Source organism: Coenobita brevimanus, chromosome 100, assembly GCF_032717465.1.
Source record: "Coenobita brevimanus isolate Jiangsu-jjx chromosome 100, ASM3271746v2, whole genome shotgun sequence".
NCBI lineage: Eukaryota > Metazoa > Arthropoda > Malacostraca > Decapoda > Coenobitidae > Coenobita > Coenobita brevimanus.
In genome coordinates this window covers 58795985-58823716 of record NC_137053.1, presented here as the reverse complement: position 1 = coordinate 58823716, position 27732 = coordinate 58795985, and the positions used below count along the sequence as shown (strand labels likewise).

The following is a 27732-nucleotide window of genomic DNA, read 5'->3' as shown; positions in this document are numbered from 1 at the left end:
GGTATTTGAGAGAGGAGGGTGTAAGTTGGGAGGAGGGCAGCAAAATGGTAAGGGACAGGGCAACATGGAGGTGATATGCTTGTGGCCACCCTTTACAGGATTATGGTGTGCTATAGACAAGTAGATAGATGTTACTTTAAGTGCTTTACTGTTATTATTATTACAGGTATTATTACTATGGTGTACAGTTGTCAATCATCTACAACACAACTGTTTACAGTGACAGTGTGGTATTTTAGGTAGTCTGGAATTTTACATAATTGGCTTTTTTTGTGTGTGTTAGGTAAAAACAAACCCATGAAGACCAACCTTGGAACCTTCAGCACTTTCCCCATTAAACATTCCCATGTTATAACATTTTTGATTAATCACTTAATGTTGCGATTTTGAGCAATACAGCCCAATCGTTACAAGCAGGATACCTGTAATGCACCCCGTCCATAGGCATGCATGGGCCAGCAGTGGTAAAATATAGTTAGTTGAAGTCAAAATGGCAGTTACATTATGGAACACTTCAGGACTGAGGTAGCTACAGCATCCCTAATTCAAGTTAATATCACAGTATTATTCTTCATTATACTGACATTTATACTGAAAATTACCAACAAGAAAGGTCAGTTTTGAAGTATATATGAAAAATGGTTTAATTTTCTTGTAAAAAGCAGAGTTTGAATGGCACCAGCAAAGACTGCCTGTCCAACCTCTAAATTCCCCAAAACTGCAGAAGCAGTCCCTGCAGAGGTTGAAAAAAGATTTCTAGATTTTAAAATATATTTTTATAAGTAAAGGCTGCTTCAGTTGTCCCCACTACAACACTTACTTACTGTATGTTGTCCTGGACTGCTTCATGTCTCTTGTTTTCATGTTTATACTGTATATACAATGTGAAGTTTGGTCAGGGAATTTTATGCAGCTCCATAAGTATCCCCTGCACTGATGGTTATACTCTGTCTTCACTAACCTTTCATTTTGACAGCATCTTCATGTTTCTTTAACACTGTGCCACTATCAGGTTAACACATGCTAGGCAACCAAGTCTTTTTAATGCTTTCACTATGAGGGGTCTAAGCTGAATGAGAATATAATCATCAGGCAGTAGCATCAATAAGACAGACAAAGACATCATCACACTGTAAAGGTTATTGAATCTAGCCCTTCAGTATAAAAGGCCTTTCTTAAACAGAATAAGTTCACTAAGAGGTGGTCTGAATAAACAGAGAAAAGAAAATGCTGAAAGTTTTAAAGCACTGTATGAGAGCTGTAACTGAATTTAGTGTTACATTCATAATTTGAAAAAACTGACTACCAGTATATACATATCACCTACAGTATAATTCATATCCAGAAAAATAACCCAAAGTCTGAACAATGGTCCGAGTACTTTATAATTTGGGATACTCAGCTCTACTGTTAATGATGCAGAACTGATGACAGTATGAGTGTGATAGATGGCACAGCACAGGTACACAGTACTGTAGTTGTCTTTTTCACACAGCTTCAGTAGTCCCAACAGGAGGTTCTTGAATGGTCCTTTCTGGCTGGGCCTCCCACATCCCCATCTCCTTCATACCTTTACACCCCAGTCGCCCACAGGCATAGGCAGACAGCATGAAAAACCCGAGGGCCAGGAATAGGAAGTAGATTCCATAGATGACAAACTGTTGAAGAAAATTTCATGACATTACAGTACTGACATTTGAAATCCCTGTGCTAAGTCCCCTCACCCTCCCATAATAAGGGCCATTCCCTCCCCCCCAAATGACTGTATTCTTCATTTCCTTTGCACATATACCATACCACTCTTTCCTGTTATTGCATCAAAGAATTAACTCCTCCGCCAATTTATGTACCAGTATCTCAGTATTCACCAGAATATCACACTAAGAGTCATACTCTCTCTCAACAACCATTAATTTACTTTCCTACCATGCTACTCACAAACATTCCCAGAACTCTGAACCAAACTGCAAGGATCCTACTCACTACAAGCAAAGAGAACATCATCTGCATACATCAGATTTAAAATACTCTGCCATTCATCTTTCATTACCAGCCCCATCCCTTCTTTCCACAACTCTTAGTTTTTACCCTCACATAACTTCTAAATATATAACAGGATATTGTGCATATAAAGCAAACAAGGGAACATCACATGCCCTTGCCTCACTCATGCATAGATAATGACTCACTTAGGTATCAGTCTGTTTAAATACATGCCGTGCTTCAGTATCATGATAAAAACTTTACAGAATTCATAATTTTTCTGTCCACACCATACATACCGCAAATAAAACCACCATAATCCATCTTTGTTCACGTGGTCATATGCTTTCTCTAGATCATAAGTGCCATAAATACCATACAGTCCTTCTCACCTGCTTTCTTCACTATTTTAAAGAAGGTACGGTATGTTGCTGTTGTTGCTGCTGTTGTGCTACCCTAGTCTATCTGATTGAGTGGACCCATCAACCGCAGGCAAGCTACTGCCCCTGCAGGGTCATCCCGTGCAATGCATTGATATTCTTATGTGACTGACAGTGCATCGGTGCAGTGAGATACCAGGAGGAATGTGGAAGTTTGGCTCCTGGGTAGATGCCACGTTTGTGTCTCCACCCAGTTAATGGGCACTGTAGTAGGTTCCACCTCACCCTGTTATCTGGCTATATGGTTACCATCCAGCAATGTAAATTGTTTCCCGAGTTACAGAAACTATTTGGCTTGTCATTTGGTGTAGTGCCACCAGAAGTGGAAAGAAGAGCAATAAACAGTGTCAGGAAAGACAGGAGGAATAGGATGAGAGGAGGACAGAAAAATAATGATATACAAGAAGGAAGTAGGGCAGCAATACATAAGGTGATTGGATGATGGGCAATAATAAGTACAGTACAGGTACTGGACGATTGGCAAAAGTAAGTACAGTACAAGTATTGGACGATGGGCAAAAGTAAGTACAGTAAAACCTCGATATAACGGACTTCAATAGACCGGAATTCACTTTTATCGGACTCAAGGAGCTACCGGACTAAATTCCTATATGTCGGAAAAAGTCTGATAAAGCCGGAAGCAGTCCGGACTGCCTGACCACTTCAGCTATGTTCACCACAATAAGGTAAACAAAAGACATGTTTATCAGTGTACAGTACAGTATTATTATGTATATTATACCATTTGATTAAAGTAGTGAAGTTATAATACAGTACAGTACCACAGTGGTGGTCAAAACAGTTTAGAAACTGTTCATGCGATCCGGACTAATGTCTGATGTATCGGAAAAAGTCCGGGTTAGCAGGGGAAGTCCGGATGTCGCATTTATCAGAATTTTGCATTTTTCGGAATGGTTTGGGCCCCAATTAGTTCGTTATAGTGAGGTCTTACTTGGATGATGGGCAAAAGTAAGCACAATTCAAGGACAGTAATACCTCGATATACGATACCCCTAGATGCGATACCCCGGCTTAATGATGGGGGTAGAAATGCCACCATACCCCACCTAACAATGGCCAAAGCCCGGTTTAACAATGGGTTTTGATTTATTTTCACCAATTCTGATCATATTTTAGACTAAAATTGTGTGTTTAGGTTGATTTAAAACTGGGTTAGACTTAGATTAATGTGCTTTAGCCACAGGTGGGGTGAACATTGTCATTTTGGGGTACATTTACTATGCTTGATTTTTTCCAGACTTATATTTAACGATTTTCAGATTTTATCTGTTGGTTTTAGTGAGTTATTTACAGGTGTTAGGCATAGGTTAGCTACTTATACAGCTGTTAGGCCATTTATATTGTCTTTAAACTTGTTTTGGGGCTCATTTGGGTGGGTTTTGGACTTGTTTTGGGGGGAAACCCAAGGCTGGTAAATGTTTCCCATTACTTTACATGTTAAAAGTAGCTACCCCAATATACGATACCCCACCTAACAATGGGGTTTTACCTAACCAATTACATCGTTAAACCAGGGTATGCCTGTGTTGGATGATGGGCAAAATTAAGTACAGTACAAGTACTGTACAGTATGTAATTCATATAAACAGCAGTCCCCTGTTAACATGATGTGGCATTACTCCAATGCCCATCATAATCCAGCAAAGAAAAAATTTTTGGCTGAATTAATGCAATACTGTACTGTATCTGTTTTTAATTTAACTAAGCGACGATGCGCATGGAAACCACTCACTGCACCCCCCAACATCCCCACACGACTGACAGTGCCTGCCAAAACAAAGGCTGCTGTCTGCTCCACCTCAGTCACAGAGAGGATGCCAACTGGTGCAGGTGTGCATTAAGTTCATCATGGAGTTTATAGCTTTTGCTGCTTTACCAGAGCTTTTGCAGAAGCTTATGTTGCTTGCCTTTGTGCTGTGTGCATGCCTGTACTTTTCCTCATTGGAAAATAATAAAATGTTTACACATATTTATGCAGATGGTGCTAGGCTGTCTCCTTTGTTGCATATCTTAGGTAACTAGTTGCCTGTTTTTGGCTTTCCTCATATCCATCTATGCAGCTCTAATTTTGAATAAATAACAAAATACAGTTTTCTTAGTGCCTATAGCTTCTTCTGTTTAAAATAATAAAATGTCATTGTAAATATGTGCACAGACAGTGCTAGGCTGTCTCCTTTGGTATTTAATTTGTGTAGCTAGTCACTTCCATTTGGCTCTACTCATATGCATCTATATATCAGACTCTCATTTTTAACAGTTTTGTTTCATTTCGTTTTTGAAGGCTCCAACACGCTTGCATGCGTTGGCCTTGTTCATCTAAAGGCGGCTTTCCATGCTGCACGATCCATGGCAGCCTCCCTGTTCAGTCCCTTAACCCTGGGGTCACACTCATTGACCTCGTCCCATGTCTTTCTCGGTCTACCCCTTGCGACCCCACCCCCAGTACTAACACTTCTCACATTCTGCAACCATTTATCATCCTCCATCCTCTCCATATGCCCAAACCATCTCAACCTACCTCTCCTCATCACAGTACAGTACCAATACACTCCAGTTCCATCCTATCTCTCAACTCTTCCATCGTAAACCCAGCCCCCCCAGGCTTTGCATGCAGGGACACACTGCACATCCACCTAATCATTGTCATTTCTGTATGTTTGAGCCTGCTAATATCCTCTTCCTTTACTGCCCAGGTCTCACTACCATACAGCATCACACACCTAACACATGCTGCATACAAACACCCCTTAGTATGCAGGGAGAGTCCTCTCAATGTCTGGAGAGGCAACAGCTCCCTGAACTTCTTCCAACCACTTCTCACCCTAGACACAGAGCCAGCTCCAGCCCCAGCTCCAGCACATAACATGTCTCCCAAATAACAAAACTCTTCCACACACTCAAGAGACTCACCAGCAAGTTCAATCCTTTCATGCAGAACAATCTCCACCTGCTCTCCCCAACATGCCACACAAATAAAATCAGCATTATCTCGCAGTCTACCTCTAGTACCACTACATCTCTCGTGCACCCTTTTATCACAAACACTGCACAAGATGAAATTACTTCCCACACCCTTGTGGCAAATTGCACATGGCCACTCTCCCTCTTCTTTGACTGTACCGCCACCAACCCTAGATATCGTCACTTTTGTTTTATCTGCATTTACCCTTGAGCCCTTGTGCCCCATACCATCTCTCCACTTCCTAAATCTTTCCTCCGCCTCCCTTTCATTCTCTGCAACAACAGCTCCCATGGCAGTCCATTTCTGAAGTCACATGAGACGACTTCAAGTACCATGATAAGCAACATGGGACTCAAAATTGACCCCTGATGCACACCAACATTCATGGAAAACTCACCACTCAAATCTCCATTCACTCTTACCTGGATGCGAACACCCACATACGTGGCCCCATTACCACCCTAACCAACCACTCCTCCAAGCCAAGATTTCTCATTGCCCACTTCACCACCTCTCTAGGGACTCTGTCAAAGGCCTTTTCCAAATCAACAAAAACAAAATACAGATCCCCTTTCCAATATATTTTTCCTGAAGCTGTCGAACAATGAATATGGCATCAGTGGTCCCCCTGCCTGGCATAAATCCAAACTGCATCTCATCAATATTCACTCTTTCTCTAATCATACCTTCTAGAACTCTCTCCACTACCTTCATTATCAAATCTAAAAGCTTTTTACCACTATAATTTCCTCTTTCCAGGCCATCATTCTTCCCCTTGTACACAATTACAATTACACTCTTCAACCAATCATCTGGGACAACACACTCATATATAATCATATTTATCAGGTCAGTGACTAACCTCACCCCTGTATCTCCTGAGGTCTTCAACATTTTGGCAGTCAACCCATACACACCTGCTGCCTTCCCCACCTGCATCCTGCCTATTGCCTCACTCACAGTAACTGTGTCAATCAAAGGCCAAGGGTCAAACACTGGATCTGCTGGCTCCAAATGTTCCCTGTCCTAGTCAAACTCCTCTTTCAACAACCGGCTATAATGCTCTCTCCATGCATCTTTAATATCCCCACTGTTCACCACTACCCTTCCTTCATCATTCTTCATATACTGCTCCCCTATAATATCCTGATTATCCCTCTTCATCTGATTTGCCACCTTAAATATCATATTTTTCCTTTCCCCATGATTTAGGTTATCATGGGGAAAGGAAAAATATGCATAACAAAATATTCTCAATGCCTGTAGCTTTATGTGTGGAAATAATAAAATGTTTACGTAAATATGCATACAGACAGTGCCAGGCTGTCTCCTTTGTGTTACAATGAACTCTCTATAATCTGTCGTTGCAATATCCGCCCCAACATAATATCCGGCGCAGCTATCTTGGCTTTATTAAAGCAATATCTGGTGATCTTATGCAGCATCTGGCACTGAAATGGGACTTAACCAGTGGTCCAGTGCAATATCTGGCGTTGAAGGGTCTCAGCTGGATCGAAAGCAGTAGCCAACTGGTGCCAGGGGCAATGCGAAAGCTCTGGAGCCAATGAAAACACCTGCTATGTGCCAGTCAATCAGAATCTGTCATGGGCTTGGCTTATCTGGCGTGCCAAGAATACTGCTGCACTCTCATTCTCACTCGTGGATGTCGTAGAGTCAAGACGTGCCTGTGCGTTCCTGCTCTTCTGACCATGCGGTAGCTAAACCCTGGTGCTTGGCTAACACTGTGGCATCCTATACTCAAGCCCTTTTGTACTTGTACTGTATTGTATTGCAAAGCTAATGGCCTGCTAGTACTCATGTCCTAGTGATCTATTGTGATTGTTAAACTACCCCTTGTGCTGTATTGTGTGCTATGCTGTTTATAAGTGCAAAACCCCCAGTGCTGTTTCTCCCCATCGATGCCAACATTTGGTGATTATCGTTACATACCAGGTACAATAGTACACTACGTACAGCACTGTATTACTGTCCTGTATCATTACTGTATTGTTTTTATATGCTCAGTTTTCATCTCTTACTCATGGTAAAGTTTTCAGGATAAAGGGTCGAGACTGATAGAATCACAATCTCTGGCTCAAAGACGAATGTTGAGCCAGATATGCAATATCCAGCTTTTCACGTTATTCGGCATAAAGCTTGGCTGAATCACAACAAATAATTGAGAGTTTACTATACATAACTTATATAGCTAGGCTAGTTGCCTGTTTTCAGTTCTGCTCATATCCATCTACACATCTCACTCTTGCTCAGTAAATAACAATATATTCTTGGTGCTTGTAGCTCCTCATGTGGAAAGTAATGAAATGTCAAGTACCTATGCACATATTTGGTGCCAGCCTGTCTCCTTTGTGTTACTGAGCTTAAGTAGCTAGCCACCTGCTTTGGCTCTACTCATTTACATCTACACAGCTCACTCACTCTTTTGATAAGTAACAATATTCTTAGTGCCAGTAACTGAACGAGCATTCAATGGGGATGAGAAACTTTTGATGGAATATGTACAGCATGGAATAAAGGAAGCACATTTTTAATCATTAAAATCACATTACCATGACATTAACACAACAGTGGTTATATATGAATGCTATTGTATAATGAATATATAAAGTCAGGCACTGGAAAATTGGTATAGACAGGTTTTGCATATTTACAGATATGTGTAGGATTTTTATAGGTGTTATACCCTTGTAGAGGGGTTGGGGGGTAGATAGGCAATACTGTATTAAAAAAAAAAAAAAAAAAAAAAAAAAAAAAAATGCATTATCTGACAAAGCCTTGGCTGAATCATGACAGATAAACAGTGCATTACAGTACTGTATATCCCTACCACTCCTAACACTACCCAGATCATCACTCACCAAACATTCTGATAGTTGCTTTACTTCCTGTATCATTATTCTTGGATATATCTTTCATACGACACTAAGCAATCTCATATCATAATAATGACTGCATTAGCTTCAGTCATAGTTACTTTATGTGACACATGATGGGGTATTATCTTACTGGTGGGGAAATGTTGGCAACTTACCCGGTACTTTTTTATTCAGCTAAAACAAAGGAATGTTTTTTTTTTTTTTTTTTTTTTTTTCTCCCCTAATATTGAGTGTTCGTTATGGCAAAAGGCTTAGTCTGAAGCCAATTTTGAGTTCATTATATTGCAGACTATTCTACAATATTTATATATCTATCTACTGCCACCCCGTAAGGGGTGGCCACAAACAACTCGCCTCCATGTCGTCCTGTCCCCCATTTCGTTGCCCTGATTCCAGCTCACATCTCTTTCTCTCATATACCTCTCCATTCCATCTCATCCTTGGCCTCCACCTCCCCCTCCTCCCTTCCACCTCACATACACTCCCCTCATTAGTCTCTCACTCTCCATCCTCTACACTTCCCCCCTCTGACTTCCTCATGGCTGACATTAAAATTTCTTCAGCTGATGTAATTTTTGCCATCACTGGCCTTAATACTAACAAGGCATATGGGCCTGATGGAGTCCCTCCTGTTGTCCTCAAGAACTGTGCTTCTGTGCTTACACCCTGCCTAGGTAAACTCTTTCACCTTTGTCTGTCAACTTGTACCTTTCCTTCTTGGTGGAAGTTTGCTGTTATTCAGCCAGTCCCAAAGAAGGGTGACCATTCCCAATCCTCTAACTATCGTCCAACTGCTTTAACAAACTGTGTCTCAAAAGTTTTTGAGTCAATTCTTAAGAGAAAATTTTTAAAGCATCTTTCCTATCACAGCCATCTTTCCGATCGTCAGTATGGGTTCCATCAGGGACGCTCCAATGGAGATCTTCTCACCTACCTTTCAGACTCATAGTCATCCTCCTTTCGGGACTTTGGCAAAAGCTTTGCCATTGCACTTGACATTTCAAAGGCTTTCAATCAAGTCTGGCATAAATCTTTAATTTCCAAACTGCCTTCTTGCGGTTTCTGTCCTTCTATCTGTGCCTTCATCTATAGCTTCCTGGCTGCTGTTGTAGACAGCCATCGTTCTTCTCCTAGATCTATCAACAGTGGTGTTCCTTAGGGCTATGTCCTATCACCAACTCTCTTCCTTTTATTCATCAATGACCTTCTAGGCTGTACATCTAACCCTATCCACTCGTACGCTGATGATTCCACCCTTCACCTTTCCATTCGGTTCCTGCAACGTCCATCTCAGCAGTTACTTCAACAAACAAGGGATGAGGCTATGGCGCACCTAATGTCTGACTTGGCTCGTACCTCTGACTGGGGTAAAAATAATCTTGTTGTTTTTAACCCCTAAACTGCGGGGTTGTTTTGGCTCGGCTTGTGTGCCCCGCTAGGATATTTGCGCTCCAACAGACTTTCTAAAAATATTTGCCAAAAATCAGTTATTAGCCCTAGAATATTAAAATTATATATGCCTATGGCACATACCTTCAGCTTTCTCCTGGGATGTTTGTTGAGCCTTCATCGAGTACCGTAGGACTTTTGGAGACCTCTGAAGTCGGGTAACGAAGTCTTCACTTTACACTTCCCGACAACCCGTAATATGATTACCACAGCCTGATATTATTACTAGAAACACTATTCTATGATTTTCAAATAGTTTGGAATCCATACTCAAAAAAAAAAAAAAAAACACTGTGAAAGCAATGAAAATTATGAGTGCGTATGACCTTCCCACTTGCACTCATTCGCTGCTGGTATTCTGTCATTTATTATTCAAAAAAACACTCACACTTTATATTCCTATTACTATATAACACTTATATATATCTTCAATCTGTATCCATAAGTTTCCTTCAGTAATAGTAGTTTATTGTCACTGTAGGCAGGGGCGCATCCAAGAATTTTTTTAAGGGGAGGGGGGGGTGCCCGTAGTGAGGTGAGGTCAGGTAATCTGATAATTACTGGGAAGTCACATGCAGGTTTAGAGTCAGAGAGCTGCTGGCTCATGTGTTACTCTTTGTTTGTACTTGCCAGTTTTTCATGTTTTGCTGTTATCGAAATAAATATATATAAATTTTTAAAGGACCCAGAGAGCTAAGGGGGGGGCCCGGGCCCGGCCCCCCCCCTGGGTGCGTCCCTGACTGTAGGCATTCAATTTCTCTGTCAGTAAAATACGTAGAGAGTCACGGTTTCACTTTCACTGTCATAACTTCAAGTATTTGTATTCATATTCTTATACAGTCAACCCTTGGCTATCACGAGTAATTGGTACCGTAGGCGACCCGCCATAGCCAAAATCGCGATAGCCATACTTAAGAACTAATGGGAAAAATTCTAATTGGTTCCCCGACCTCCAACTTTACCCCAACCTTACCCTATTTTCACATCTCCTTCACTAAAATACCTGGGATTACAAACCAATGCTGCAAATTAACAACAGTACAGTACATAAAGGTTATAAATAAAACAGAATTAACTGTAATAAGCCATTTTACTTAACATTTTTGGAGAGGATGAGGGGCTTGGGTGGGTTGAAGGGGTTCCGAGGCTGGGGTGGAGTATTACTGGCCACCCCTCCGACGTTCTATCTCGTCTAGGACTTGATCAGCTTCATCAGGAGTCTGGAAGGGACCCTGAGCATAAGGCAGGTTCTTCCTCTTCCTCACTTGCCATCCTGGGTTAGCCGCGTTACGTGCACCAATGATAGGAGGGTTGGATGGGGTATTGGTGGCCATTGTGGTTGAACAATAGGTCTTCACAGCTATAGCTGCTGTCGACTGGTAATGCTGACTCTCTCTGAACCTTGGTGGGAAGGATGGGTAGCTGTAACCATGTCTTGGGCCAATCAGCGCTCAGGTAGCCTGTGACGTCGCGCCAATCACGGCGCGAGTATACGCATGGGCGGAGCCCGCGCGATTTGAATGTTTCTGGCCGACCATCGTCCGCGATAGCAGTATTTGAGGTCGCGATAAAGGTAATTGTGTTGCATTTCACCTGTCCGTGATAGCCATGAAACGCGATAGCAAAACCCGTGATAGCCAAGGGTTGACTGTATTACTAATTATTTAGATTTCTATTTACATTTTCTATTGTATTTTCAATATTTACACTTCTATTTTACTTACACTATGTAATGCACTGTCACTTGCAGTAACTTATAAAACTATATTACACTGTTCCATCATATTTACATCCATTGCTTTCACTTGCTATTTACACATTATTTACATTTTCCACTTGCACTTTCAGAACTGCTTCAGGCTGTGGTAACGCAGAGGGGAACCTGGCACTCAACGCACTGCCAAGAGGTGCGTTTGTGCTCAGGTGTGCGTCGGGTGGTATGTGCACACACCTGGCAACTGCGGATCGCAGCCTTCCTCTTGGTTTTGGCAGGAATTTGCACCAGTCTGTGCCGATCCATGTATGCCCTCTGCTCAAGTCTGTCGGGAAGTCTTACTGCATGGTGCCTTGGAGCGGCTGCTGTCACCTTACCATATCTCTTAAGCAGCTGCTGAACACAAGTCCTGGCGAACAACCTCAGGGAGAAGGACTTGGGTGGCTTTACCTTCATCTTGTACAGGATGAAGGCATTCAGCATCGTCATGTCTATGAGATGCAGAAAAATTCTCCTGTACCACCTAGTGTCCTTCCTGAGGCAGTCGATCTCTCCAGTCATCATGTCGGACTTGTCCACCAGCCACATGTTGATAATAAAGTCTATGACAGCATCAGGTTTCCTCACAGGTTCGCCTGTCCTACGGTCAACCTTCCCACTGTCTTTCATTTCCCCCTTGTGTACGGTGGTGAGCAAGTGCACGACCCTCTTGTCATGCCACTGTATTGCCAGCATCTTCTCAGACTTGCGTAGGTGCACATCTCCTCGCTGCGAGTTTCCTGCCTCTGGGAATTTGGGGAAGTGGGCACGATTGCTCTTCACAGTGCCACAGGAGCCGATGCCGTGCTCTGAACGATATTTAGCAAGTTTTGGTGCTGTATAATAGTTGTCAGTATACAGCACATGATTCCCACCAAAATACCTTTCAAGCAGCACTTTCACTACACAGCCTGAAAAGCCAAGGGGGTGTGTTTTGTCCAGATCGACAGTGCTGGCTGAATGGTTGACAAAGTCAAGGATGTACCACGTCTTACAGTCGCACAGTACAAAGAACTTGATTCCAAAGCGATGGCGTTTACTTGGAATGTACTGTACAAACCTAAGACGTCCTCTGAACAAAACCAAGGATTCGTCTATGACAACCTTCTGAAAGGGGTAGAAGAATGACAAACTTATCCTTCATTCTGCTCAGAATCTCTCGGATCTTCCAGAGTGGGTCGGTTTGGGAAGGTACATCGTTGTTGGCGAAGTGCAGGTTTCCCATGATGTTCCGGAAGTGATCTCTGGCCATGTACTTACTGAAGGAGGGTGAGGGTAGTAAGGGGTCCATGGACCAGTATTCTTCCAAATCAGGCTTCTTTGAGTGGGGCATGAGAAGCATGAGGGCGAAGAACACATACAGCTCCTGCACTCCCAGCACGATCCACTGTTGCATCTTCGCTGCACCTGCACCACTTGCAGCACGTTGTGATTCGTACCTGTTTGTCTCATCACATATGTGCTGCATGACTTCGTCATCGAGGAAGGCCAAAGGAAGTCCACACACTCAGCATCCTCGTCAAGAGTGAAGGCAGGCTGTATCCCTGAGGAACTCTCGTTAAAATGAAGATGTTCAGGGATGAAATCGGAACCTTCCATCCACACGAAGGCGTCCAGGACTCCCTGTCGTGGCGGTGTAGGGTGGGTGAGGGTGGAGGGTGGCAGTGAGGCAGACTGGGCTGTTTCAAGGTCACTCTCACTGACCCTAGGTTGCCGTGTAGCACTAGCAGCCCTTACTCTAGTTGCTACTCTACTTTTACGAGTCAGGGATTTACCTCGTCCCCCACGGCCTGCCTTCACTGTAGGTGCTGGTGGAGGCTCTGACGACGAAAACTCAGGAGAAAATTCCGCTGAAGATGAGGAAGAAATTAGTGAAGTGGGGCTGGGGGAGTGGGGAGGTGAATCACCTTGGGACTCATGGCGGCATGGGTCACGTGAGGCCATTGTTCCGGGGCTAACCCGCCTTTTCACTCCCTTCCCAAATTCCTTCCCTCTTGGCACTAATGGCTCCTTTCCCTTGGAACTAGGGATAACTTGGGACACTGAAGCATTTGTACTAGGAGTTTCTGTAACGATTTCCTCCCCAGGCTCTTCACACGATTCACCCGAAGGATCAAAGTCGCTATCCATCATTATCATAGTTAATTCTGCCAGTTCACGTTCCACTGCTGAGTCACTAAGTCCTTTACTGCTTCCCACACTAGTTTTTCTAGGGGTAGAGGTCACAGGGCCCTTTGCAATGGGCAAAGAAGCGGTGGAAATGGCGGGGAGCGAGTGCAACATGGTTTCACCTCAGAGGACGACAAGGAACTAATTCCTAAGGCGTATATGGGCAGACAAGGGTTGACAATGTCAATAGGGTGACAGCTGCTAATTTACATGCTATGAAATGATTGGTAGGAAAGCTCGACAATACATAAAAAAATAGGTAGTTCCAGGTGAATGTAAATATCAATTAGGCTTCTCCCTTCCTTTCATATATATATTTTTATTACGAGAATAGATTATACGGCATATTTCAAGGGGAAATTACAGGGGGAAATTAGCAAATGAGTGCACATGAGGTGTTGTCAGGTGATAATTAGCCAATTCCAGGTGTATGGCACTATCACTTACCTTATTTCTTTTTTGTATATATTGTATAAGAAAAGGGCATAGGGCTTATTTCAATGGATGAAATCAGTGGAAAATTCCGGGGAAGATTTGCTTAGCGCGGCCGGGCAGGCAAGAGGAGCGGGTAATGGAGGGGAGGTAGGGAGGGGAGTCCAGAACAGGGAAAAATAGCTAAATTGTCAAAAATGGATGGGAGTACAGATGAGATTACGGGTGCTGACTAGTGTTGGACATTGGCAGTACTGATAGATGATACAAGCCACCACTTGTAAGCCCGGGAGAATTCAAATAACACAATCACAAAAGTGACGCTCCGCAGTATGATCCATTGCGCCCGAGTGTCACGAAAGTGACGCCCCGCGGTTAAGGGGTTAACCCCTAAAGACCGCAGTTATTTCAGGCAGGGTACCTCCCACAACCGCAATTTGGGGGAGTTTTGGCAACTTTCGCCAAGGGCAAATTGATTGTGTTCTGGCTAAAGAAGAATTTACACACCTGACAACGCAATCCGCACCCTCATAGGCCAAATGGTTACTGCACAATCGTGCGTCAGAGTTTTAAAAAGTTTGTAATAGGTCTATCTATCTATCTATAGCCCGACGCCCTAATCCCGCAAAGGGTGGCCGCAGACAAAACGCCTCCAAGTCACTCTGTCACCCACCATTTGACTACCCTCCCCCCAACTCACCCCCCCCTCCCTCATATACCTCTCAACTCCATCCCTCCACCTCATCCTCAGTCTACCCCTCCCTCTCCCTCCCTCCACCTCACCTACATACACCCTCTTAGTCAGTCTTTCATTCTCCATTCTCTCCACATGTCCAAACCACCTCAGTGTATTTCTCCTAATCTTTTCAACCACATCCACATCTACCCCACAACGTTCCTTCACTTCTTCATTCGTCAACCTGTCCCTCCACGTCACTCCACATGCTCCTCTCAAGTAACTCATTTCCGCTGCTCTCACTCTTGACTTGTTCCCCTCTTGCAAGGTCCACGCCTCGCTTCCATACGTCAGGGTAGGGATCACAATACCATCATGCAGTGACTTCTTAACTTCCATACTCACCTCCCTATTTCTCATCACTGCTTTCAGTGTACCAACAACCTTTCTTCCCTGCTGTACCCTTTCACGTACTTCATCCCCTAAAGTTCCATCCTTACTCATCACACTACCCAAGTACTTGAATGCACTCACATTCTCCATATCCTCACCATCCAACCTCACTGCACACTCTGTGACTTCATTCCTCTCAAACACCATAACTTTACTTCTGTTTACATTAACTTTCAGATTCCTCCTCCTACACACTGTCCCAAATTCATTCACCAAACCTTGCAACTCCCATTCATCTTCATTCAGCAATACTGTATCATCAGCAAACAGCAACACCGGAAGCTTCCAAATCTCACCCTCATTCATTAGGGCCACCCCCACATCCACTGCCCTACCTTGCACCTCCTTTACAACCCCATCCATATATATATTAAACAGCCATGGAGACATCACACACCCCTGTTTCAGTCCCACACTGAGATCAAAGAACTCACTCAGCTCACCATCCACTCGCACTGTAGCTCCCTCGTACATACTCTTCACAGCACTCAACAATTTCCCCTCCACTCCATATATTCTTAATACCTTCCACATACCTTGCCTATCTATTCTGTCATAAGCTTTCTCCAAGTCCATGAAGGCAGCATACATTTTCCTTCCCTTCTCTAGATACTTCTCCACTAAACATCTTAGAACAAATATCTGATCTACACACCCTTTTCCCTTTATAATAGGTACCCCTTGAAAACACTCTAAAATGTGACAATTTTGATAACTACGTATTTTTCTTATTGAAACAGGTCATTTCAGAGTGTTTTGTCACCTTTGCGGAAGGCGGTGGTTGAATCAGTAGAGAGGCGGCCCGCAGTCCTAATGGACCCAGGATCGAATCCCGGCTGGGGCAGGGAACAGTTTAGGGATTTGAATTTCCTAAAACGCAGACTTTCCTGATCTACCAGATGACCGGCCAACATGTCATAAAAATACCACCGCTAATACCAATAAAACAGTCCTGTGTGAGACAGCCATAGCATGTATTCCATATAGATGGTGGGTGTTAGCACCAAAGTGGTGACATGTGGAGATGCAGGAGGACTACTGGGCCTTGGGACCTTTTAGGTCACTGCCCCCAAGAAATAGGCCCTGAAGCCTTTGCCCAGAGTCGGACAAAAAAAAAAAAAAAAAAAAAAGCCATGAAAACAGGTGTACAGTATGTAGATGTGGGGAGATTACTAGGCTGTGGGGAGATAAAGTAGGCTGTGGGGAGTAGGCCTATAGGTACGGGAGTTGGAAAAATAACCAACTTTTCGCATGAAAAGAAAGCATTTCAGTGTGTTCTGTAACATCTTGGCAGCCTGATAACTCTCAGGGGTCTGTAGGGGGTGGGAGGGTAGTGAGGGACAAGGAGGGAGGGATGGGGTGGGGTTCATGGGGGACACAAGGGTGGGAGGAGGAGTGAGAGTGGGTGGGAAGGGACACAGGTGGTGGTGGGAGGAGAGATGCAGGTGCGTGGAGAGGTGGAAGGATGATGGGGGGACAAGGAGGGAGTGGGGTAGAGGGTGGCATGGAGGCAGCCCAGAAGGGGGGTGCCCCCCCACCGCCCAGGTTGGTCCGATCCCCCCTCACGTGACTCAGGGGTGAGTTTTCATTGGTCTGAAGCCATGTACATCACAACTGGGGCAGAGGAAGCGCTCCGTAGTTTTTTATAGGCTCTGCTCAATTGATGCGATTAGGCATTTTGGCATAAAACTCAAATCACATCAATTGATGTGATTACAACTTTAGGGGTTAATACCTCAAAGCTCAGTTCTTACACCTATCAACCTGACACAATCTTCTACAGGAGTACCCACTAATGTTAAATGATACCCAGCTCAATCCTGCATCATCCTTGAACATGCTTGGGGTTTCATTCACCCGGAACTTCTCTTGGAAAGATCATATTGCATCTCTTGTAAAATCTGCTTCCAAGAGACTGGGTGTGCTAAGCCAACTCCGTACCTTCTTTACCCCTGCACAGTTGTTGACTCTACACACGGTTTTTTTTCGCTTCTGTGTAGAGTGCAACTCTCATGTGTGGGGAGGCTCCCCACATACAGCTCTTCTCAATAGGGTGGAGTCAAAGGCTTTACGTCTCATCAACTTTCCTCCTCTTACTGGCTCTCTTTAACCTCTGTCTCTTCGCCGCACTGGTGCATCTTTATCTCTTTTCTATCACTACTTCAATAGTCATTGCTCCTCTGAACTGTCTGCTTGCATCCCTCCACCTCTATGACAGGTGCATACCACCCGTCTAGCAACAAACTCTCATCCCTTTTCTGTCCAACTCTCTAATGCAAGAGTTAACCATTACTCCCAGTCCTTCATTTATGCAACAGGTCAACCCTGGAACTGTTTCCCTTTGTTTGCATTTCCTACTTCCTATGATCTCATCTTTCAAACGCAGTGTGTCCAGCTATCTCGGAATGAACGGATCTTGAATTTGGCTGTCTTTTGTTTTGTTTTTGTTTTTTTCCTGGAAGGAACGGTTTGTGGGCCCTTGGCCTTTGGTTCCTTCTTTCTTGCATAAAAAAAAAATAAATAAAAAACATGTCCAAACCCCCTCAGTGTATTTCTCCTAATGCTTTCTGTCACATCCACATCACAATGCTCCTTCACTTCCTCATTTCTCAGTCTGCCTCTCTATGTAACTCCACATGCTCCTCTCAAATAACTCGTTTCCCTTGCTTTCACTCTTGACTTGTGTCCGTCTGACAAGGTCCAAGCTTCACTTCCATATATTGTATTAAAGTTGGTATCACAATACTATCATGCAATGACTTTTTTACTTCCATGCTTACTTCCCTATTTCTTACTACTTTCAAAGAATCAGCAACCTCTCTTCCTTGTTGCACCCTTTGAAGCACTTCACCCTCCAAACTTCCATCCTTACCCATCACACTACCCAACTACTTGAATGCATTCACAGTCTCTCTTCCATGTTGTACCTTATCAAGCACTTAATCCTCCAAACTTCTGTCCTTACTCATCACACTACCCAAGTACTTAAATGCACTCACATTTTCCATTTCCTCATCATCCATCCTCACTGTACAATCAGTGGCTTCATTTCTCTTGAAGACCATAACTTTACTCTTCCCTACATTCACCTTTAAATTCTGTTTCTTACACACTCTCCTAAACTCACTGCGGACTGTTGACTGACAAAAAGAAATATGCGAGATGTTTCAAAGACTGAAAATCATAATGGGAAACAAGACTGTTTGACACCTGGACAGACCACTTGGGTAAAACCTGTATACCTCCTCCATACACGGATTCTAAGGGGAACCTTTTGTCCATAAACAGTTAGCTGTTATGTGGTAATGTACAGACCTGTTAGCCTTGTCCTAAGGTGGGGGAATAATGACATATCTGGTGGGATAATAATAGCATCAGTGTAAATAATGGATTTCTGCCAGTGGGAGCTAAATTAAGTGCTCAAGAGTCATTATTACTAATTTGTGTACTTGTTTACATAAGGAGAGGACAGAGTGATATTGACGATGATCCAGCACTAGCTGAATTAACAGAAGTCAGATGAGAAATCATTTGTATCTGCAGCATTTTCTGAGGTCCAAAGCCAAGAAGAATGGATATGAAACCAATAACAGAAGATAAAACATGAAAATCAAAAAGTGAAGACTACGAAGACCAAAGATTTGGAGTTAAAAGTGAGACTAGGATCATGTGCTGACAGTATTCAACTACAGCAAGCACCAGAGGCATATGCACTGCTGAGGAAAGATTCTGAACAAGACCTATGAGGAATATGACAAGTACATGGTGAAATATTATAGAATTACAAAGAAATATAGCAAAGAGGAAGGTCTCTGTACATTTAAAGAGCCAGAGTCAGAAGACCACAACCTCACTGACTAAAACTGTATTGTGAGAAAAGTGAGGGTGTATTCTTTTGTTAAGAGTGGGAAAGTGTTATCTATAAAGCAAGAATGATTTTGGGTCACTGAATATTTGGTGATAATTGGGGTAAAGAAAAAATGCAGTGCTAAGCAATTACAGTAAAAGTCCTCTCACTCGGCATCTGGTCTTACGGTATTTCTGGTCTTTCAGCGGTTTTCATAAATAGTCCCATTACGAAAGATCTCTGCTCTTCTGGCACATGCTGAACCAATCGGCCAATTTGGCGTTGTTGACACTAGATCTACTGCTTTTCATAATAATTTAGTGCCAATAATACTGTATTAGATTTTCTTCTGTATCTAGCGCATTTTGAAATCCAATTTAGTGCGAAAGATTGAACAGTTCACCTATATTAGCTTTGCGCATTTTAAAGTTGAGTTTAGCGCTTTTGAAGATTTCTGCTTGCTAACCCTGCATGCGTCATCGGCCATCATGATGCATGAGTGTCTGGCTTTGTAAGCGGGACTTTTCGAAAGTTTGGAAACTTTGTCATGCCATTTTACAGTCATCCTCTTAGTCTCATGTTGTGCTATGGCCTCAACTTGTGGAAAGCCTACTGGTGTTGTGAATAAATGCACTCATAAGGCACTGACTATCACCAAGATTGAATTATTGAAAAAATTGGAGGTGGGTGTTCCTAAGATGAAGATAATGGAAGATTTTGGTGTAAGCTCTTCCGGTATATATGACCTTAAGAAACAGAAAGCCGATTTAGTGCTTAGGGTTGACCAGTAATACTTAGTAGACACTGTTATTGCACTGGGGTGAGCGACCATGACTCCTAGAAATTTTTTGGCAGGTTTTCCCAGTCATCCAGCAGTTTGCAGTGCGCTTTTGGCACCTGCTTGGTCCTGTAGATCTCGAATGAGAGGACTTTTACTGTACCTGTACTGCCAATTCATGTGCTGATGATGGTTAAGGAAAGTGTTTAATTGTTAAGGAAAAGGATGATATAAAATACTGAAGCTGTGAAGTGTTTGACCAGTGTATTTCTTTCTGTATTTACAAATCAATGGAAAGTAATTTATGGTGCAGTACTACAAGACTTACCAATATAGTCTGTTTTCCCTGCTTAAAGACCAGTTGCACCCATTGTTTTTCCCTATTCATGCATAAATGAAAGGCCTCCTGAAGTTTGTTAAATGATCTGGGACAAGTTTCTTTTGCTTTTTTTTTTTTTTTTTTTTTTTTTTTTTTTCAAGTTTAGGGCATAATTTACTTCAAAGATAACATATATCAATTACATTTACATGTTTTGCTAGAATATCTATGAAGATTTTGCATAATAATCACATTATAATGCTGCTGTGCCCCATTTTATGAATTTAAAAAAACAGCATGCTGATATTTCATTCATGGGCCTAAGCCTGCCCCCAGATGTAAACCAAAGTGTTAGTCTGTCTATGAAAAACTGAAAATCCTTGAAAAGCTAGACACAGGGACATCTCAAGCCCAAATTGAATATGGGATTTTGAAATTGTCTCTGATATAAATTTCCAAATGCCTGAGTAGTACATGCAAGTTTAGTGGTAGAAGTAAACAATCAACAGTGAAGTGTTCTGGAAAACTGAATTATGAAAATCTGGATGAAGCTGTTTATAAATGGTACCTTCAGGAATGTTCAGTAGGTGTTGGAGTTTGAGGCACTGAAATTCAAGCAGCTGATGAATGTCTGGCACACATATGAAACTTATATCTCATGGCTAGTGCTGGGTGGCTGTTTAGATGCAGAACAAGACGTAACTCTATGAATTAAAATTTAGGATGAACAAAATGCTTTTTACCACAGTTCAAAATTCATTTGCTATAACTTGCACAACCTCATAACTTGGACAGCCTTCTCCCTCCCTGTAATCTGAGTTAAAGGGGTTCTGCTGTGCATTTTACTATCTCTACATATACTTCTTCAACACCTGATGCATGCCCACTCTTCGGCCTGTTCACAGCAGTTTATTTCTAACACAGTCATTTTTCTTTGTGCAACATCGAACCCAATCGTGTTTGCTGCTGCTCTGCTTTTGACATTCCAGTTCATCAGTTTTAATGTAGTCTTGGCATGTACTCCATATTTCTCTTTCATTTGCTGTATTTTTCCACTTATCCCTCACACTTCAACACTTTTCCTTTTGAAACTAATCCCAACATTTTGCATCTCTTTTGAAAACAGTGCCAAAGTAGTATACATTTATTTTTATTCCAAAATTATCATCTGCCTCTTATTCATTCTCTTTACCAATCTCTTCACACATTTCTTACTATCAATGTATTCTCTGCTTCTTTCATCTGAATATCTTACTTGTATCCATCCCAGCCATTTTTTGTTTTGCCACTGTTCCTTCAGCCTCCACATCCCACCCATAAAGAGAACTTTTGATTTTCAGATGATAATTATCAAGCGATCTACAGTGTATCCAAACATCATAATCCCAGATGGGATGTCAATAAATAAATTATCTCCATGTTCCCCCTGTCCTTTGCCATCAAGTGACCATCTCTCCATTCCAAACCACACTCACATATATACTGTACCGATCCTCTCTGCCCCTCCTCCTCATCTTCAGTCTCCTTCTCTCCCTTCAGCTCATTAACATAAACTCTCCTAGTCAGTCTCACTCTCCACTTTATTCACACTGCCAAACCATCTCAAGGTACTTCTAACCCTTTTCAGAACATCTACTTCAACACCAGTGTTTGTAAACTTCCTTTTTTGACTGTTCATTTCTCCACAAAACTCCAAATGCATCTCTGATACCTGATGTATAACTCATTTCCACTCCATGTCCACGCCAGTTTTTCTATACAGCGTGGTGTTCTTTCTGACTTTTTCCTGCCGGCTTCGGCTGGAGGGTTTGGAGGGCGGGGGAGAGCCTTCTTCTTTGCTATCCTTATCTCATTCTAGTATTTCAGTTACTCTTCTAGGAGCTGCCTAGCATGGGCCAACCGGCCTACTTCAGTTATCCTCTCTTCTTATGTTCTTATGTTCTCTTAATCTTCACTTGTGTTGGAGAAAGAAACTGATGTGGGACTTAGTGTGTATTAACGTTTCACCTCAAGGCTTCCTCAGAATACAGTTGCTGAACATATATCACATTTCTTGTATATACAGGGTACAGCAATAGGCAATGGGGGTGTAAGGGGGGGGGTGAGGTATTGGCTAGGGGTGGTAAGGGGAGCAGGTAGGCTAAGGAAGGTGAGGTCCAGGGGAAAGGGATTGCAGATCATGGCACAAGGACAGAGAGGAGGGACAGATGAAGTGGGAAGTCCTTAAGGAGAGGGAAGGAATGTTGGGTAAGGAAACAGAGGTCACAAGGGTAAAGGGATGGCCGATCCCAGCACACTGTGTGTGTGTGTGTGTGTGTGTGTGTGTGTGTGTGTGTGTGTGTGTGTGTGTGTGTGTGTGTGTGTGTGAGGGAGAGAGAGAGAGAGAGAGAGAGAGAGAGTGAGTGAGTGAGTGATCTGTAATCCATTTCCCCTGGACCTCACCTTCCTTACCTTACCTGCCCCTCTACCACCCCTAGTCAATACCTTACACCCCCCCACAGCCCCACTGCTTTCTGCTATATATACAGGAAATGTGGTGCATATTCAGCAATTGCATTCTGAGGAAGCCATAGAGGGAAACGTCAATACACACTAAGTCCCACGTCAGTGTTTCTTTCTCCAATTTGTCGACGAAAAGTGATTCACTTGCGTTCTTCCAGCAAAGTCTATGCTTCATTTCTGTAAGTAAGTGTGTAGTTTATTGTCATACAGTGATTTATTTCCTTCCATGCTCACCTTCCTGCTCCCTGTCACCACCTTCAATGTACCTGCAACCCTTCTTCTCTGCTGTACACTTCCTTGCACTTCATTCTCAAAAATTCCTATCCTTGCTTGTCACACTACAGTACCTAGATAAATGAAGGCACTCACATTCTTCATATCCTAGCCATTCAGTCTCACTGTGAACTCTGCAACTTTATTCTTCCAAAAAGAAAAAAAGTACTAGTAGCTACTCTTTGCTACATTCACTCTCAAACTGTGTTTCTTCCACAAATATCCAAGCTCATTCACCAGGCCTTGCACTTACCACTCATCTTCAATTAACAGAACACTAACATCAGCAAACAAAAATACAGGCAGTTTCCATACCTTGTATTCTCTTAGAAGGGGCACCATTTCACTAACCCAACTGATTCTGAAGACTATAAAGTTTAGAATTCATAAGGCTGTAAATTCATTTAGATGAACTTAAGATGAGAGCATCCCTGAAATATTTTTGTAAGGACAGCTTACCTGCATCTGTGGATCAATTTCCAGTATCTGCACCACCACCAGAGTGAGGAGTGACTGGAGGAGGAGTGACACAAACATATTGATGCCAAACACTAAACCATAGCTGTCAGCTTGAAGTTGCTTGGCCACCTGGTAGCTGAGAACATAATACTGATATTGTAAAAGTTATTTATCAGTAGCATTCCTGATCATCCATTAATAAAATGATACTTTAGAAAGTAAGGAACATTTTTGTGATTCATGATCTGTACCAAAGTGATACTGTATACAGTACTTATATAAATCAACTAGTAAACCTGCTGTATTTGGCTTGCTGCTTTTAGCTTTACCATAGGAATGAATGAACACAGACATTATCAGGATACTACGTTTCTCTTCCAAGCTCTGACCTGTAAATATTGCATGTACTATCTACCAACTGCCAAACAACCAGTTCCAGAAATAAAATCCTGGATGGCTGAGACTGACAGGCTTCATAGTCTCTCTCTGTAGTCTTGCAACTCATATCTACTCTATTGCCTCATTATAAGCCACCCTTCTTCAGGTGCTCCACAACTCCACCTTTCCATGTATTCTGAACCTTTCACTTACCATTCTCTCATCAGCTCCACACAGATATGCCTTATTTATCAATTTCTGTCAGTGTATTCATTATGTCTAAAATACCTTGATACCTCCTCTTACCCACACTTATCCACCTCCACTCCATTCTTTCTAAACACTTGATCATGTGGCCACTTATCTCTCTGGTTCCATATGCATTCCTGAGGCAACTCTTTTCTACCGCCTTTAATCTAACTTTTGTCCTTCAGTGTTTATGCCTCACTCTAATGAATCCATGCTATCATCAAAATATTATTAAGCATGAATTACTTCCATGCTCACATGCCTACTACCTTTTGCCCATGCCAAGAATCCCTGACACTTCCATATAGTGCTGGGCCCTCTACCCTTTTTTTTTTTTCAACCATCCTGCTCTCCTTATTAAATGCATCTCACAGATACTTAAATTCTCTAATACATCCCATCACTGCATAATTCAGTATCACAAATACACTGAAGTACATTTTCTACAAAAATTAAACTCAACATTATTTTTAGCATGATTCCGTCTTGAGTTTTGGCCAAAAACCTTGATAAGCAAGCCCACAAAGTCAGACTAAAGTAAAGTTAATGAAGTTAAAGCAATTTTTTTATTTAGAAGTTAACTTATCCCCAGAAGTGTTGTTTCATTTGACTCATGTTTCATTTGACTCATGTTTCATTTGACTCACCTGACTATTGATCTTTGCTTTCAATATGTAAACAAACCTCATGTCATTTTGTCTCTGTTTCACATTTTTTGACCTGTGTGACTTGCAGGCATCAAAGCAGTACACACTGGTTTTCATCATTTTAGCAAAACACACGAATGTTCAAGTGCAACCCTAGCCAAGTGAATGTTGAGGTGAATATGAGCAATAATTTTCATAAAAATACAACACTAGTATCAAAGTCCATCTGAAATGTACCTTATTCAGTCTCAGGTTATATCATGCATTCATTCCAGATTCAGTAAGCTACCTGAGTTTCATGTCCCCATGTAGAAGAGTATCATTCTTAATTAGGAGAATAGCTTGTTCCAACTCACTTCCCTCCAACTTTGTCAGCCTCCCCTTCCCTTCCCTCTCTCTGCCTGCTGCCTTCGTCTTCATCCCCCTAATTACTTTCAACATACAGTACTGTACATACTGAAAAGTAAAAGGAGAAATTACTCATCTCCATTCCATACCCATCCTCAGATCCAAACCCTCACTTGCAAAAGCTGGGAATAAAATACTGTATCCTTAAACCACCTTCTTAATAACAAGTAAATCATGCTGATAATCAAAATACAAACTAAAAAAAAAAAAAAAAAAAAAAATCCAACAAAAACTATTGTACTGTACCTTACTGTATACTGTATACTGTACCATACTGCAGTAGGATTCAGAAAGTAGAGCATTATCAGGTATGTATATACAGTATTTCACCAATCAACTATGCTGATCCTGCACACCCCAACATTGAAAGTAAGCATGAACATGAAGTATAAGATATATATCTGTACACACCTGGCTAAAGTGATAAGGATTTGGTACGAAACTCGGAACAGAACATAGTTAATGTATCCAACTGAAATGTACGAGGTGAGGCCCATGAAGAGCAGGAGCAGACCATCAGCCAGGGAGACGACAGCAAGAGTTCCTTCACCAAACAGTTCCCAGTTAAGGTGGAGGTATCCAACTGAAAATGCAGCTAGTGCACCTGAAAATGGGAAGGGAGAGAGAGTCAGACTCATTCATGAAGAGTAAGTTGTAAAATATTGTATGATCACAATGCTGCCAATATATACCGGTAGCATGACTGGCAAAAAATATCATTTACCTCTGCCAGGAGGTATGTGTTTTACCCTGCATTTGTTTGTTTGTTTGTTTGTTTGTCTATCTGTCTGTCTGTTTGTTTGCAGCATTACTCAAAAAGTTAAGAACAGATTTTCATGAAATTTTTTGGAGGGGTAGGGTATGGCCTAATGTGCAATTGAATAGACTTTGGTTGTGATCCAGAATTCTCTGTTTGTTGAGTAACACCATATCTCCAAAAAGTTCTCAATGAATTTCAATAAAATTTTGTGGAAGGGTGGGCCACAGGCCAAGAAAGAATCAACTAAACTTGGGGGCAGATCCGGGTCCGGCATTGGCAGAGGTATGCCCTCTCTGAGTGCTGCTCTATTTACTTATATACCAGTTTCTATGCAGCATAGATACACCATCACAAAAAAAGGACCTGGGCGCAATGAATGTGAAAATAAGCAAAATGAAGCGTGTCATCTTGGAATGGTTAGTACAGGTGATTTTGGAGTGATACGTTTTGATGCCTCTACACTTGTGTATGATTCAGTGGTGTATGGTATAGTAACCATTACTGAAAAAGGCACATGGGGAGAGCTATTTTCAGTCTTAAGTCTTATATTTCAAAATGCATGGTGCTTTCAGCATTCAGATACTTTGTGGTAAGTGTACTTAGAATTTGTAATCTACCTTGGACTATAATTCAGGGTGTTCGTATCTAACTATCTGTAAACAGGGTGTTCATATCTAATCATCTGTAATTTACCATGGATACTAATTCAAGGTGTTCATATCTAACCAGGGGTGTAGGAGAGGAGGGGGGAACTTGAGGCCCAAACCTCCCCACATTTTATCAAGGGGGGGCCCTAGGTATGTTGGGCTCCCTCCACTCTTTGATACTACAATGTATCGGGTCAGAGTGCATTTCTGGAGAAAACATGAAATTTCAATATTTCCATAATATCTAGAATGACACAGTACATATTTTTACAACAGTTATATAATGATAATACGAAATTTCTTTCGTGGTGGTGGTTGGTGCACCAGTATCATAACTGTACCATACTGTAATGCTGCAATGAATACTTGAACCAAAATATGTTTTGCAAATGGCATCGGTGCAGTACTACAATTAGCTACTGACTGCTGCAATTACCTACTCATTGTATGTACCCATTAAAATCATAATGCATATCCAATCAGTGTAGGTGGGGGCGCTCACCATCCACTCACTCGATGTAGTGCTGCTCTCGCGTGTCTGCCCTTTCCTCTCCATCCTTCTTTCCTTCCATTCTCTTCTGTCTTTCTTTCCTTCATTCTTTCCATGTCCTTCTGCCTACGGGTGACTTTATACTCCCTCTTCTGTCTTGCTTTCCTTCATTCTTTCCACTTCCTTCAGCCTGTGGGTGTCTCTACACTGAGTGACAAGCCAAATGGTTTCCTGTGCACCAGGAAACTATTTACTACACTGGGTGGTAACCATATAACCAAATTTTGGCACCTGGTGGTTTAGTGGGTAATTATTGTGCTCCAATCGGACTAAGCCGGTGAAGGTTTATATCTAAGGGGTGGTTGGGGTTGATTGCTCATGTAATGCCACTCAGGGATGAGCGAGGCTGGTCACTCTCATCTTAAATGTCGGGACCAACTGCCTAGCCCCGGGCTCCTACGCTCTTCACGGGGCAATGTAGGATTGGATGATGGATGGATGGATGGATCAGTAATACATAATTACAGAAGTATGTAATGCATGTAACTTTCCTATTCAGGTTACATGCAAAAAAGAAAACCGGAGGAGTGTGGCATCAAAACTGTTTAACTTTGGTATGACATGACAAAAGCAGGATGGATCCACCAGTGAAGGCATTTTTGTTTACCTTTTTTCTAACTTTTGATTGTTTTGAAATAGTCAAAAAAATAAAACCCCAAATCAGACACAAGGCTGGTAAA

General features: G+C 42.2%; 1 protein-coding gene across 1 annotated transcript in view; it reads right to left on the bottom strand.

The window, feature by feature from the left end:
* Nucleotides 1-428: 428 nt before the first annotated feature.
* The window catches only part of LOC145414700 (thiamine transporter 1-like), a 65830-nt gene continuing 38526 nt past the window's right edge, over nucleotides 429-27732 (bottom strand). The window contains exons 6-8 of the mRNA XM_080284223.1: nucleotides 25507-25699; nucleotides 23414-23549; nucleotides 429-1658 (exon numbers count right to left, since the gene is read on the bottom strand). Of these exons, the coding sequence (XP_080140349.1) occupies nucleotides 1488-1658; nucleotides 23414-23549; nucleotides 25507-25699 (500 nt within the window). The 3' untranslated portion in view covers nucleotides 429-1487. The remainder of the gene's footprint in view (nucleotides 1659-23413; nucleotides 23550-25506; nucleotides 25700-27732) is intronic.